The sequence below is a fragment of the Mesitornis unicolor genome, unplaced genomic scaffold (assembly GCF_000695765.1).
Source record: "Mesitornis unicolor isolate BGI_N332 unplaced genomic scaffold, ASM69576v1 scaffold9917, whole genome shotgun sequence".
Lineage (NCBI taxonomy): Eukaryota > Metazoa > Chordata > Aves > Mesitornithiformes > Mesitornithidae > Mesitornis > Mesitornis unicolor.
Window position 1 is genome coordinate 20,771 of NW_010197084.1, and position 14,606 is coordinate 35,376.

General features: G+C 35.7%; 1 protein-coding gene across 1 annotated transcript; it reads right to left on the reverse strand.

Moving 5' to 3' along the window:
• Window positions 1-995: 995 nt before the first annotated feature.
• On the reverse strand, window positions 996-14,356 carry PYROXD1 (pyridine nucleotide-disulphide oxidoreductase domain 1). The gene is made up of 11 exons (XM_010188683.1): window positions 14,273-14,356; window positions 11,989-12,108; window positions 10,454-10,582; window positions 9,197-9,270; window positions 8,107-8,267; window positions 7,078-7,178; window positions 5,654-5,783; window positions 4,055-4,167; window positions 2,319-2,441; window positions 1,932-2,069; window positions 996-1,429 (listed from the first exon to the last, which is right to left on the reverse strand). Exons 1-11 carry the CDS (start codon window positions 14,345-14,347, stop codon window positions 1,181-1,183), a joined length of 1,413 nt encoding a protein of 470 aa, XP_010186985.1. The 5' UTR covers window positions 14,348-14,356; the 3' UTR covers window positions 996-1,180.
• Window positions 14,357-14,606: the final 250 nt, after the last annotated feature.

Below are 14,606 nucleotides of genomic sequence, written 5' to 3' on the forward strand. Positions count from 1 at the left end.
TTACATGAAGTAGAAATATAAGCCTGTTGACTTCCCTGATGAACATCTGTTTCCAGAAACAGGTAACTGTGCTGCCAAAGTTTGTAAAGACCCAATAGCTACTGCTGACTTCAAACACTCCTTGGGCACAGTTGAGGTTGAATGCCACATTGACAATTTTGAAGATCTTGGCAGCCAACAATTAAGGCGGCAATTTCAAACTTGATTATAAATGTAAGCTCTGGTAGGTTTCATTCAGAGGTATACCAGCTTAAATATAAACCAAACATTATTAAGAACATGTTTTTCATCTTTATTTTTCTAGTAGAATCTTGTTTTAATTAATTCCACTTTTGGCAAATGTTTCATTTAATTAAATAGTCATTCCCTTAAAAAAAGTCATTTTCTGGAAGAAGTCCCCATATGTACAGCCAATCTTATGTTTAGTGGAGTACAACAAACTGTTCCCAGTTTGACCCTAAATACACAGCAACTCCCAAGTAGCAATTGTAGAACAAAATCAAACACCAGTATGAAGCAACTTAGGTCCGTGAATGGCACATTAAGGAATAGCTTAAAATGTTGACCTTTATCACCACAGCACCAAATTATACCTAGCAACTCAAAAAGAAGGAACTTGATTGAGGCAATCCTGTACATACACTGTTATTAAAGTGCACCTTGCATAACTAAACATACAGCCAGAGAGCTAGTTATCATTTAAAACAAACAGCTTGAACCCCCATTTGCAACTTAACAGTACTTATGTTGTCACTAGTTACCACAAGTCAAATTTTAGTTTAGTACCTGCAAAAATTCCTCCCTGGAACCAGTATGCATGAGAGTGGACATGGAGAGAGTGCAGAAAGTGGCCAAGACAAATACTCCTCCAGAACATTTCATTAAGTGACTGCAATAGTTGTCCACTGAGAATGCCATCAGGATGGCATCTCATACGATCTACCACATCAGCTGGACACAGCAGCCAGCATCACAGGCTTTTGCCATAGAAGGTCACTTGCTTTTGCTGCTGCATTTCTACACGAATTAATCTAATTTGCCAGTTAGTATTTTGACAGGATCAACACAATCTTAATAAGGAATTGCATTTATCCCTCATTTCTGGTAATTCTGAGGAAACAGTTTTATAAGACATCACTCAGTGTCAAAAACTTTATACAAAATGGAAAGGGGCTCCTGTTCAATCAAAATAATCTTCTATATCAATATCTGGATTCAGGAAATCTTCACCATAGGTTGAAAGATCCATTTGATTTAAGATTAAGTTTTCAAAGGTTTCTTCCAAGTCTGTTTCACCGATCAGCACAGCTCCCATCATTCGGCCATTCTGCATCACCACTTTAACATACTCTTGTCCCTTGGTACATCTCAGCATCAGTTCATGGTCTAAACCCAAGCCTTGAGCGTTGTATTTTCCCAAAACCACCACCTAACAGAAGGAAAAAGAAAAAAGCACTCATAAAACCATTGCAATGACTCTCAGTATTTCTGCTGAGAACAGTTACAAGCTTCAGGTAAACAGGGAAATACTTGCCCCTGGGGAACCTCCCCTCTTCATTGGCTTTCAAACCCACAACAAAATAAAAGATTTTTACCTTGAAATATGATACACAAAAACCAATAATGAAACAATTGCCACACTGAACTGTATTAAGTTTATCCATGAACAGAACTGTAATGAAATGGAATATATGCAGAGATGCAAAGTAGAGCAGTTGTCATTCACCAATTAAAATTTATAAAGATTTTTGCCCTCTTCAATTTCAGCAAAGTTAGTACAAATGGAGAAAGTCTAAACTAAGATTAATTACTACACAGAGAATACTGTTATGTTAATATTAAAGCACCTGCTCAGTGTTAGCAAGTGAAAATAAGGAAGCAGTACATGTGTCACTCACTGGTTTGAGACTATTAGATTGTATTCACTTTACCTTGTAATTGAAAAATTTTGTAACATGAGCAAATAGTTCAAAGCTGAAATCCAGATCAATAAATTCCCCTAAAGTATCTGCTGCCATGCATTTTGCTGCATACCATCCCATCTGCCTAGCTTGAGTCCACAGTCTCATCTAGAAAGAAAATAATAAATAAATTAAAACCACAGATACACATCACTGTGCAATGACCAACACTCACTGTCTCATCAATGCATACTACATATTTCATTATATTCAGAAAGGCTGAACAGCCAGGATTATCTACTCGTTCACTGGTTTCTGCTTCAATTAAACTTTCATTTCTCCCATCTGTCTAATAGGGTGTAATTTACTTTGTAGATTAGACTGCTGCTGAGCACACAATCGTATGATTTGATTTACCTGATGCCACACTGGACTGGGTTCCCACGATGCCGTGCAGATATCCCCAGCTGCATATATATCTGGCACGGATGTGTGCATGTGTTTATCTACTTTAAGACCTCCATCTTCACCTAGAGCAAACTGAAGTATTTGCACAGATCAGTACTGAAGAAAAATAAACATTTAAACTAAGTAATTCACCTTCATCCATGTTAAGTAGTAATCTCATTTGTTACTTGTTAATGGCAGATTCTTAAAAAAGAAATTCAGTAGATCCACTATTCTGCTTAATCAAAACATCTGAAGATATAAAATGATGTGAATCAATACTAAGGGAACCCGGCAAGATGCTCTTCTGGATGCCATGTAGTAACGAGAAAAAGGTCATACAGCATAAACAATGTATGGATATTCATTCTCCTGTCTAATCTGACTTAATTAGAAAAGACTGATAACCACAAGAGAAATAATGATGTTCAAACCTAACCATGTCAAGACTTCATCTTCAAGGGCTGAAAACAAATACCCCAAAGAGTGCTGTAATAAAAGTATTTTTCACAACTGTCTACATATAAAGTATTGCTTCTTCACATTATAATGTAATCCTGCCCCCCTTGCAGAATTTATCCTAAATTCCTTTATCTTATCAAACCTAAGAAACCTTCTGTTCTGGTTTGAGCTAAATAGAACTAATTCTCTACTTAGCGATTTTACTTTTCAGTTAAGTCTCTTCAACGGCATGTTTTTCCAGACAGTGTTCATTTCTACAAGTGATAGTGCTTGATGTTTATACTTACTATTAAGTATGGTATGTAAATACAACTCTTGCTTATAATTGTGCCTTCAAATAAGCAAAGACAAAATTAGCTACAAAAGTAGAATTTCCTAGAAGTCTGTGCATCCTTTTCTCACCAAGTTTAAGAGCAGATCAGTGTTGCATTTTACAAGTGTCCTTCATATATCCTTAAAAGTATCTCAAACTCTGTGTATTCAAAGAAAGCTTAGAATAGCATTACATACTGAAAAAATTCTTTAACGTGAGACTTTAGGATTTGCCTAAATTGTCTATGTCAAACCATGAGTTTCTCACTTATAACCCTTCTGACTCTCTTCCCCCATCCCACTGTGGGGAGTAAGCAAGCTGCTGTGTGGTGCTGGGCTGCTGGCTGGGGTTAAACCACACACCCAACATGGAGACGGTGTGATCTCAAGGCCTGACAATTCACATAGTAGCTATAAACTCTGTAATCATCATCCACATTGAGATGCTGATTCAAACTGTGACTTCCCTTGATGCATACAAGCACCTTTACAGTTCAGTTTCCCAGATAAAGAATACTGGAAATAACTGCTTCCTTCCCAGGAAAAAAATCTTAAGATTTGTAAGATAAGACTATAGTGCAGAATGAACACAAAAATTATTCCAAGGTTTTGCCACATTAACTAATTGTATAAATGTTTCTCTCTCTTTGTATAAACTTATTCCTAACAGTGTATATTACATATATACAGTGCATCAGTACATATCATGAGTAGCAATATAATAAGCTAAGAACAGTAATGAAATTAATTTTTATCATGTTAGGTATTTCCAGTATGAACAATTTTGAAATTATGTACAACATCCAAAACCTTTATCCATCAGTGTTTCATGACAAGAGCATAAACCAGCTGAAAGAGCTTATTTCACCTTACTTAAAAACAAAACAAAATAAAATAAACCCTTAAACTTCAAATGAAATCAGTATACTTACATTATTGCCATCAAGAAATGGTTTCACATTTGGCACAACTCCAGTTGCACTGACAATGAAGTCACATCCATAAATTTTTCCATTAGTTAATTCTACATATACAGGCCATAGAACTGAAAAAGGGGAAAATTTTGCCCTGAGAATGTAACCAACAGAAGGTATTTTATTAATTACACCTTATAATAAGACATGAAATAAAAATAATAAAAAAAAATCTTCTGAGATATCTAATTTATTAGGTAGGGGGAAAAAAATAAAAATAAAAAACCCAACACCTAGATTGCCTGTAACATTTCTTACCTTCACCCACTAGAAACTAGAAAAATGAGATTTTGGAGCTTAACTGTAAGCCTTACTATTAACTTTCTCTGGAACTTTCCTAAATCAACATCCTCATTTGTCAGGGGAAAATACTGTGCCCAGCCACTGCTTCAGACCCATGGGATCTTCTCTGAAGTATGCAACTGCCAAATACTTTTTGCACATAAGTTTACAGATGCACGGTAAATGCCTCAAAAGCAAAAAGAATTATCAGAGACTGACTTCCTAGTAGCTTATGCTGGAAGCAACTGGCTATTAAAATAGTATGTTAAATACTAATTTTCATTCAGCAAAATTTAAAGATAGAATTCTTTATTTAACAGTGGTATTTTCTTCTACTTTCTTTTAAGTCTTACCTCAGTTTTGACATCAAATGGAGTTTTTGTTTGTTTTGTTTTGTTTCCGTTTTAACTCAACTATTAATTTATGAACCTTGAGAGAGGTTCTCCTCCCCCTCTACTCTGCCCTGGTGAGACCGCATCTGGAATATTGCGTCCAGTTCTGGGCCCCTCAGTTCAAGAAGGACAGGGAACTGCTGGAGAGAGTCCAGCGTAGGGCTACAAAGATGATTAAGGGAGTGGAGCATCTCCCTTATGTGGAAAGGCTGAGGGAGCTGGGTCTCTTTAGTTTGCAGAAGAGGAGATTGAGGGGAGACCTCATTAATGTTTATAAATATAGAAAGGGTGAGTGTCACGAGGATGGAGCCAGGCTCTTCTCGGTGACAAACAATGATAAGACAAGGGGTAACGGACACAAACTGGAACACAGGAGGTTCCACTTAAATTTGAGAAGAAACTTCTTCTCAGTGAGGGTGACAGAGCACTGGAACAGGCTGCCCAGAGAGGTTGTGGAGTCTCCTTCTCTGGAGACATTCAAAACCCGCCTGGACGCCTTCCTGTGTAACCTCATCTAGGTGTTCCTGCTCCGGCAGGGGGATTGGACTAGATGATCTTTTGATGTCCCTTCCAATCCCTAACGTTCTGTGATTCTGCGTGATTCTGTGATTTATTGGATTCTCACAAGGAAGGAATACTCTACATACAGGATTTAGATGACTTTGTGAAAAAAAGGGTATGACACACAACATTTTGCAATTTAATTGTAGCCCATAAATCCAAGTTCTCAACTACTATAAATTGCTAGAGTGCCATTTAATATAATAAAATTAAGGATTTGTTTTCCATAATTGTATTTGCTCTAAAATAGCAAACAAGATCAAACATGCTCCAGCACTGCTTTATCTTCAACATGTTATTTCTAATCAGCACTGGCACCTACCCTCATCTGGTTCTACATTTTTCTCCTCCTTAGGAAAAGTCAAAGAAGTCCGTTGCAGTTGTATAAATTCTTGCTGTAAGTGTATTTTCTTTACTTCACATAGTATTTCAATATGTACTTTATGAGAAAACTAAAGAAAGATTGACAAAATTGTAAATATAATTATTAGCAATAACAGTATTTTTAATGGCAAATATACCTTCACCTAAATTGACATGTTTCTAAACAGGGGGGAAAAAAACCCAAAAAACTAAACCAACCAAAACAAGCAAACATACTTACCCCATCCTAAACCACAACACATTAGCTGAGTTCCCACATTTTCCTTTTTTTGGCACAGATCTAACGACAGCAAATGGCAATTTACCTGCTTTTTCAGCAGATATTTGATGTTCCCTGAAATGTCATGACTAAAAATTTAGATTTTTCTGGCAAGCCAGTAAAACATATTCAAATTCCCTTGAGTTTACAGGAAGAGGATACAGAACTTACAAGAACAGAAAAAAAGTAACTTAATCTTTCAGGATTTCAAATCCTTCAGTTTTCTATCATGAATTAAATTCTGGTAGCAATAATAAGTTTATGTTCTAAATGCTGTAAAAAAAAAGTATCCTGTTCTATCAACCTATGTTTCAACTACTTATTCCAAATCTGAGTTCAAGACAGAAGTTGCAAAGTTACCTGTTTCTTCAAACTATTTTGTGGATTCAGGCCTTGAAGTCTTTTATTCTCCACTACACAAACATATTTCTACAGCCTTCAACAGCCAAAATACCACTGATTAATCTGCTGAATATCCTAAACATCCCTTAGTTGGTATTATCAGCCATTTCTACAGAAACTGTAACTGATCACCTTTGAAAGGCTTTTTAAATGCACATAACAGATGCAAGCACCTAACAGCTAAGAAATTAATAAATGAAAGCCCGATTAAAAAAAAAACTATGAATTGTGAGGATTCTTTATTTCAAACATGAAAACTCTTCACAACGCTCAGGTCCACTACTGATTGTGCATTTCATTATCTTCTCTAAGAGGAGACTGACGTTCCCTGTACTGCCTTACAAATACCATCCTTTTTTTTCAGATAAGAAAATGTACATATGGCAGCTAAAAACAAGATGATAGAGGAACCACTGCTTTTGCTTAAAGCTAGGATTGACACCAGTCCTTACAGAAGTATGCAAACTGACATTTATGTTTCAATCTGAAGAGCCAATTGCTAACACCATGCCAGTGGATCCCATTAGCCACCTTTTTCCTGAAGAAATTACTTTATTTGTGTTAACGTATTTTCCTGTTAAATTCTAACAGCACAATCAAACATATTTTGTTTTTATTTTTCTAATAATCCTGAAGTTCTGTCATCCTTACTCACTTAAAGCAACATTTGAACAAATGTGAAAGTAAGATCATGACCATACCTCTTTAGTCCCTTTAAGGTCTAAGCCCTCATGCCAATCGGGGCCTAAGGCACTGCCCAGTTTGTCAGATGCTGCTATAGGTCTGTCTTTTTCCTCACTTCCTGAAGGAAAGAGATGGAGAATATCAGATTTAGCATGCATACTTCATTGACTGCAGCATGATATGGTTGCCAAAAGGGAAGACAAAACCATGTAATGTCCCAAAACTCATCCATTTGCAGACAAATCAAACCAGTATTTTTAACACATTTCATCACTTCACTCATCTCTGGAACAGCCATGCCACTGCTGGGTGCCTGCATGGACCCTTAACAGCCAGACCCCCAAGAGCAGCAGGGTTCTGAAGACCCGCTATAGACATTGTTGCTTAATATCACTGCTAATATGTAAACTGATGTCCATCTGCTAGCAAACATGCAGTCCCCTACATCACACAAAAAACCAAATCTGAACACACAGCAGAGCATTTGAAGAACTTTGGGTGCCATGTGGTGATGTTTAGGCTGACTCTTCCAATTTAGTCTTCCAACCAGGAGTATAGAACCAAACTCTTCTCTTTGTTACTATTTTGGTCATATATATCTGTGTAATGCTTGTTCATGCAGTTCTAGTTAACTGTTTTTGTTAAGACTGCTGTTTCATTGCATCTCTAATAACATGCTGGCTTCATCTGGTCCTCCAATAGCTTATTACATGAGAGCTCCTTCCTACATAATGCTGACATAATTCAGAAAATCATTAAAATATTACAGAAAATAGAACAGGTTCTTTAGCAGATGGAATACAGGAAATGAAATGTAATCTTGGCACAGCTATAAAGATAAGCACGTTTTTTAAGTAGTGGTATTACATGCTGTTGTATGTCTACACTAATTCTGGATGGGGTTTGTTTGGGTTTTTTTGGTTAAAGGAAGGAAATGCCATTTGTGGTAATAGAAAACCTTATTTATAGCCTGTTAATTTAACTGATTTTAGGACTATCTTCAATATTAAATGCTGCTGCAGTGTTAGGAGACTAAACCATCATACCTTCCATTGTATACTTGGTTCTTTTACATTCAATTGGAGTCTCTTGTTTTTCAGCAGTTAGCTTTGGAATGAGAAATTCAGCTGCTCCTGCATCAAAAAAAGTGTTCCCAATGGCTTTGTCTTTGATAGCCCAGATTACTTCGCAGCCTTGAATTTCATACCTGTAGAAATTTAAACAATGGATAAAGTGACAGACTACCCAAAAAAGGATCTGACTCTTAGCAACACAACTAGAAGTGTGTCAGGTTTCATTCCAGAAGCTAGAAATAAGAGATCCAAGACTTTTAAAGCTATCAAATCCACTACAGCTTCTAAATACATACATAAGGAATGCATTAAAAAAAAAAAAAAAGTCTGACAGGTCATCTTTCTCACCAGCACCAGCCTCACCTTAACCAGGGTGGGGGAAAACAGATCAAAATGACGATATTGATAGTAATATTATTTCTTGCTCCTCATAATGAAAAAAAACCATGCATTTTTGCCAAAATTACCACTGCTAAGAACAGGCATTTGGCTCTTGTTTCTACTATCTGAACATGAACTGAAAGAGACATGCAGAGGACAATTTAGTGAAAGTAAGAAAACTACTTCCCTGCAACACAAAACAATGCCATGCAGCTGTGTAATACAGATGTGTCTGTAATCTGGGAAACTGCAGGACCACATGCTTCAGTATCCCACCTGTGACAAAGGCCACATTAGACACTTCAAAAGCTCTATCAAATTAGGCTGCGTGCAAGATAAGCTGCCTCTCTATTCCTGTTGTATCTTCTGTCTTTAGAAGCCACATAAGTTTTATTACTTCAGTATTGCCCTTAACAGAAATTGCTGTTGATGGCAAATCAGGAAAACGCTGCATGTTCTTGATAAGTATGTGTCAAAGCTTCTTCTGAAACTTACTGAATTTTATGTGCCAGTGAGCACCACTATACTGTGAAAAAAACTATTTTAATCAATTTTGCTACTAAATGCTTTAAGAGCTAAAAATTTGTAAGTCAACTTTCTCCCAAACCCATGCACACTAAACATCATATTGTAAAAATTTTTATTTGCATATTTATCTTTAAAGCTTAAGTCATTTACTTACACTAATTCAAGTGCAATTCCACCGTTTCCTACCACTACTATTCTCGCAGCTTGAGCCAAATTCTTCTGAAAAGCCTGCATTAAGAAAAAAAGTCTATTACAAATTAGATTTTATGTTCCCTCACACTGAACAATTATATGCTTTTCAATATTTTCTTTCTCTCTTGAGTCTACTTATTTTCCAAGACTACTGATACACAATCACTTATGCTACAATCTGTTACAGAAACTAATGAAACTAGTGAAGTTCTGTCACATTAAGGAACAAATTGAGGCTTGTTAAATAATTACATTTAAGCCCTGAACATATAAGGGCTTAATAAAATCCTGGAGACTCTATTAGAGCCCTTAATAGAATCCAGGAGACTTCTCTGTCCTAGTGACCATCAGTATTGAGATATCTATTAATCCAGTTTTATCACAGTGTGTATAACCTTCGCAGTAATTTGCATAACATTAAAAAGACAAAGATACAGAAATTGAGACATTTAAAAATTCCTGATCAGAAATCAGGGGTTTAAGAAATAATCTGTAGCAAATCAAAGAACCAATTTTATATGTGCAAAAAACATTCAGAAAGAAGCAAGTCTCTAAATCCATCTTAGTATCGAGATAATTTTTTATCTATATATAGATATATATATGTCCCAGACAGTATTTTTTAGATCATAATATAACCACTTCAAGTATTTTCTTTCAAACAAATCAAGAATCACTACTATCAGACCAGCTACTGCAATTACACAAAAATCCTTTCATCCATGCTTCCAGTTTACATGACTAATTATATCAGAGAACCTAAACTGTAAGCCTTTGACTGTAACTGTAACTCTATTCTGTACAATGAGGAGAGGCTACAACAGAACTAGAAAAGAAATGGCCCTCAGTAGCTTTTCACTGCAAGAAGCAGCCCTCTCTACTGTGTACCACATACGCCTTCTCAGGGACACTTCTACTGGTGCTTACTTCCTTATATTTTCAGATTAGCTTCTGCCTGGAGAGTACAAGAATACCATTTAGTCTAGAATATCATGTTAGAAATACTGTCTATGAGCCATCTATAAACTTAATAAATTTAGTGACTAAGTAAGTTATTTAATGGTATTTCAAGACCATTTCTCTGCTACTGAAAGTGTTCCTATATAGCGATACATAATAACAAACATCATCTTATGTTTCTCTGTCTCAATCCACCATCGTTTTTAGTATTTTGCATCAGAAGCAGGAATATAGACTTCTAAGTCCAAAACACACTTACCTGTGCACTGTCAGTATCTCGGATTCCTAATACATATGGGTTTCCTTCAAAAATTAATTTTGGTCTTGCTCCAGCACACAGGCAAAGTTTTTCATAGACATATTCTTTCCCATCTTCAGTGAAAATTTTCTATTAAAAATTAAGAGAAAAGAAAAAACAATTTGAGACATCTAAGAGAACATCGGCTTTCTTTTTAATTAAAGTCATAGTATTTTGCAGATATTAAAAGCTGTAACTGGCTTAAAGAGCAAGCCTTCATACTTTCATTGATTATGTGTTATTTATTTGCATTACACTCACCACAGACTTATAAGCCTAAGCATATGACATGATATGACCCATAAAATGGAAAGTGTACACGGTGCATTCAAAGAAAGATGAAATATAAAGATTACCACTTGGTGGCACTCTGTACTCACTGTCTGTGCTCAAAAAAGAATAGGTTTTCTACAGCACAAATGTCCCCCCATCCCAGTAACAGCCGTACACTAGTATATATTAGCAATTAAGCATCTCATTCAAAACATTTCAACAACCACAGACTTGTTAACTTAACTACGCACAGGCTAGAATACAGTTTAGAGAACACAAATTCTGTTATTTGTTAAAGAGTAGGCACTAAACAAGTGACATCACCCTGCAACAAGCAATACTTAAATTTTAACATTTTATGACCTTATTTGTTGTTTACCAAACTTGAAGCTAAATAGATTACAGTGATTTTGTGCAAAAAGTTTTCAAAGGTTTTGAGCTAAAGACCCTCCAAATCCATATATATGTATTATTTGTGTCCACAAAGAAATACTTAAACTGAAACACTATTACAGTAGTGATACAAGAAAATAATTAGATTCAGAATATTAGCAGAACCTAACTGGAATCATAAGTCTGACTTAAAATGAGCAAAACCAGTTTTAGATCCAAATGTGAGTTTCTGATAAACGCTGAAGTGAAAAATAACATGTTGAGTTGACACAGATGCTAACAAGGATCTGTATGTGCTGTACATTGCTTCTACTTGCAAAATATTTCCTGCTAAAAAGAAAGAATAAAAGGTGGAAATGTTGGTTCTTTCAATTTTAACATCACAAAGTTGTTAATATTTTGGTCTCTGTAGCAACAATTAGCAGTTCAGGAATCAGAGATCTCCAACCAAAGGTTACAGAAATTTTCAGACAGTACTGGTTTCATTGACTGGTTTCCCTGCTATTCCAATCAGGTATTCAATGCTGTATTTCTAAGATGTCAAAGATTTAAATCTAAAAGATACAGTTTTTTAATTAACAATGAATTTCTGAACTACAATTTTGTCCCCTGTATATATCTCTACTTGTACAACAGTGTTAAATGATAAATGAAATTAAAGTTAGGAAGTATTTTCTTGTAATTTTAGTAACTTTAATAACACTTTAACACTTTAATAACCAGAATGTTCTTGAACAGAATTTCACACCCCAAACATTCATTTGTTTCTTAGATTGTTTTTTTTTTTTAATAAATTGAAAACCCACATAAAAGAGAAAACACTAGCTTACATGTTCAACACTTTTCAACTGTTTTACTCCAGAGTGTATAACTTTAATATTGGGATATCGTTTTTCTAATAGAGAACTTGGTTGCTCTTCTACATCAAACTCCTCAAGTGCTTTGGAGACCTGTAGGAAGAATAGATATTTAAAAATATGAATCAATTATACATCTTTTTCTAAAGTTTGAAACAAAATGTGTTATGTTCATTTCCAGTAGAGAAGCCACAACATAAAGCCCATATTGTCTTAAAACATAGTATCATGTTACTGCTAAAAGTTTCCTTTTTATATACAGAACATTTTCATGCCTATTCCTAATAAAGAGTGAAAGTAGTACAGAGAATTTTATTTCTAAAGCTAGAGATTAAGCACAGATGGAGAAACTTGATAGCAGCTTTAACTGCTATAAAGTTTTATTGCATAAAAAGATTATATTATTAGTTGGTAACACTGCTTTTTAACTTACCTGATGCAGTGTTAAAACCCTGGTTTTCTGCTCGTTATAACTCTGATAAAATAACTCAGCGATTTCTCCCATGCAAGCATCTACCTCTCCCTGCATTTTGTGGGAAAAAAAATAATTATCAAAATAGCTTAAAGAATTATGGAAACACATTTGTCTGGAATAAATATTTTTGCTCTATTTTAAAAAAATCTGGTAACATTTTCTTCAAAAGCCTAACAATTCAAAAATGTCTTGTGCAGGTAGTTGGCACATCAGGAAAGGCGCTTACTGTTGTTAGGCTTGTAAGCAGGACATACAAGACAAGTGTTAGGGAAAACAGATTCAAGACCACCTCAAAGTATTTCCTCAGCATCTCATCTGTTGTCACTGTATTTCAGAGACTGGTAAGGGAGAAATTAATAAAAAAAAAAAAAAAAAAGAGGCAAACCAGAACTTGGAAAACATTCAAGTTAGTTATGCTGATCTGGAGTTTCTTCCAGAAGGGAGCAGCTCATGGAAGCCTCCAGCACTTCTACTTCACAAAATATTCAGAGTCCAGAACACAGCTAGGAACCAGAAGCTGCACCATGCTTGCAATTCAGAGATAAGTTAAGATGCTCATGTCCAAAACTTAGGTGCTGCTGCTTTCAAACAGTTCTTATCTATTCCCTTACTTTTCAGATACTGAAACGTCTGCTGATGTGAATGACTGACTTTACAACTCCACAGTGTGTGTCTTTCCTGAACATGACCCTACTGTCAGCACTCTCAAGCTCACAAGATCTTTAGTCAGGTGTTACTCTACCAGTCTCACACAGAGGTCTCAGTCTCTTAGCTATATTCCAAACATTCCACTGGACCCAAACAAAAACCACAGTGCGAAGAGATGCTGATAGCCAATTACAGCCACAAAAAGCAAAGAACTGGTGTTCAAATATCTCTATTCTTTATTTCCTCCTGTAGCAATTAGGTATTTGTACACTAGGGAAAGTTAAAACTGAGCTGTCAGATAAACTGCAGAGTGGTTGTTCTTTACTTGTCATGAGATATGCCTCACCTTTAGGTACCATGTTTCAGAAAGAGAGTCATGAATTTAAATGCCAGGTGGAAGCCCAGCTCTCAGTGTCTTAACTTGCCCCAAGAGGCAAAACCTGACTTCCTACTGGCTGGCAGCTCTGCATCTTCAGTCCTGTGCAAGATAGTCTTCAGCTCTTCCCATGCCTTATGATAAAGTTCCCTCACAGTGGGAAGAGGAGCAGCACAAGATCTCTGTGAAACTAGCTTAATTAACCTACTAACGAGGAATCTGAGCTCTGTATAGATTTTATTTTTTCCTTTTAAACCAGTAGGAAAGAGTTCATTGAATCACCAGCTGCTGGAGATGTAAGTAAAGCTGAAGACAATTTCACAGAAGGCTATCCCTTTTTGTGTTACTTGTCAGAAGTCTGTTTCTGCCTGAGATTCAAACCCACTACTGTACATGAGAACCAATAGCAAGACCAAGTTTTTCAAGTAGTTTATTCCAAAGATACCACTTCAATGCTTAAATGGAGCATACTCATTAACAAAGCAGTGAAATAAAGCTTCGGTAACTTAGAAAATACTTCGGCCGTGCAAGTACCCAGTTTAACCTTTGCTTGAAGGTGGTGAATACATTCATCAATTATTAATTATTATGAATCACTATAAAAATCTCTCATTAGCCCTACTAACACTACTGCAGACACGCTAACGTGAAAACAAGTTCAAAATCATAAGCATTTTCATTCTTAGGTTTTAAATTATCTATACATATACAAACTTCTGAAGAGGTCTTACCACAAGAAAAATTAAAGTCTCTCCTACCTGTTTGAAATTTGTTACAGCTTTTATAACTGGAGAAGCAGTCACTAAAAAAATATCTTCTGATGGGAATTCCATGGCCAGCTTGTAAAGAAACAGAAATCATGACAAGTGAATACAGTTATCAATAGATTTTGATGTTAAGACAATAAAGTAATTGGTGGATAGTAATGTGTGTTACTACATTTCTTCAGTCTTGTAGAATCCAATTGGATAAACACTACTTCAAGATTGTTAAAGGATAATGACTGAAATGAACAGAATTTGGAGACCCCAATATTTTAATTCATTCACACACAATTATATCTTCAAGAACTGCAGCCATGGTATAAGTGAC

What these genes read in the sequence shown, in the direction of transcription:
- PYROXD1 (XM_010188683.1), bottom strand. Translation starts at nt 14,347, where the DNA reads ATGGAATTCCCATCAGAAGATATTTTTTTAGTGACTGCTTCTCCAGTT. An exon ending in CTGTAACAAATTTCAAACAG is followed by an intron (nt 12,109 to 14,272) that starts GTAGGAGAGACT and finishes TTCTTCCTACAG; the next exon opens with GTCTCCAAAGCACTTGAGGA. An exon ending in AACCAAGTATACAATGGAAG is followed by an intron (nt 7,179 to 8,106) that starts GTATGATGGTTT and finishes TCTTTCCTTCAG; the next exon opens with GAAGTGAGGAAAAAGACAGA.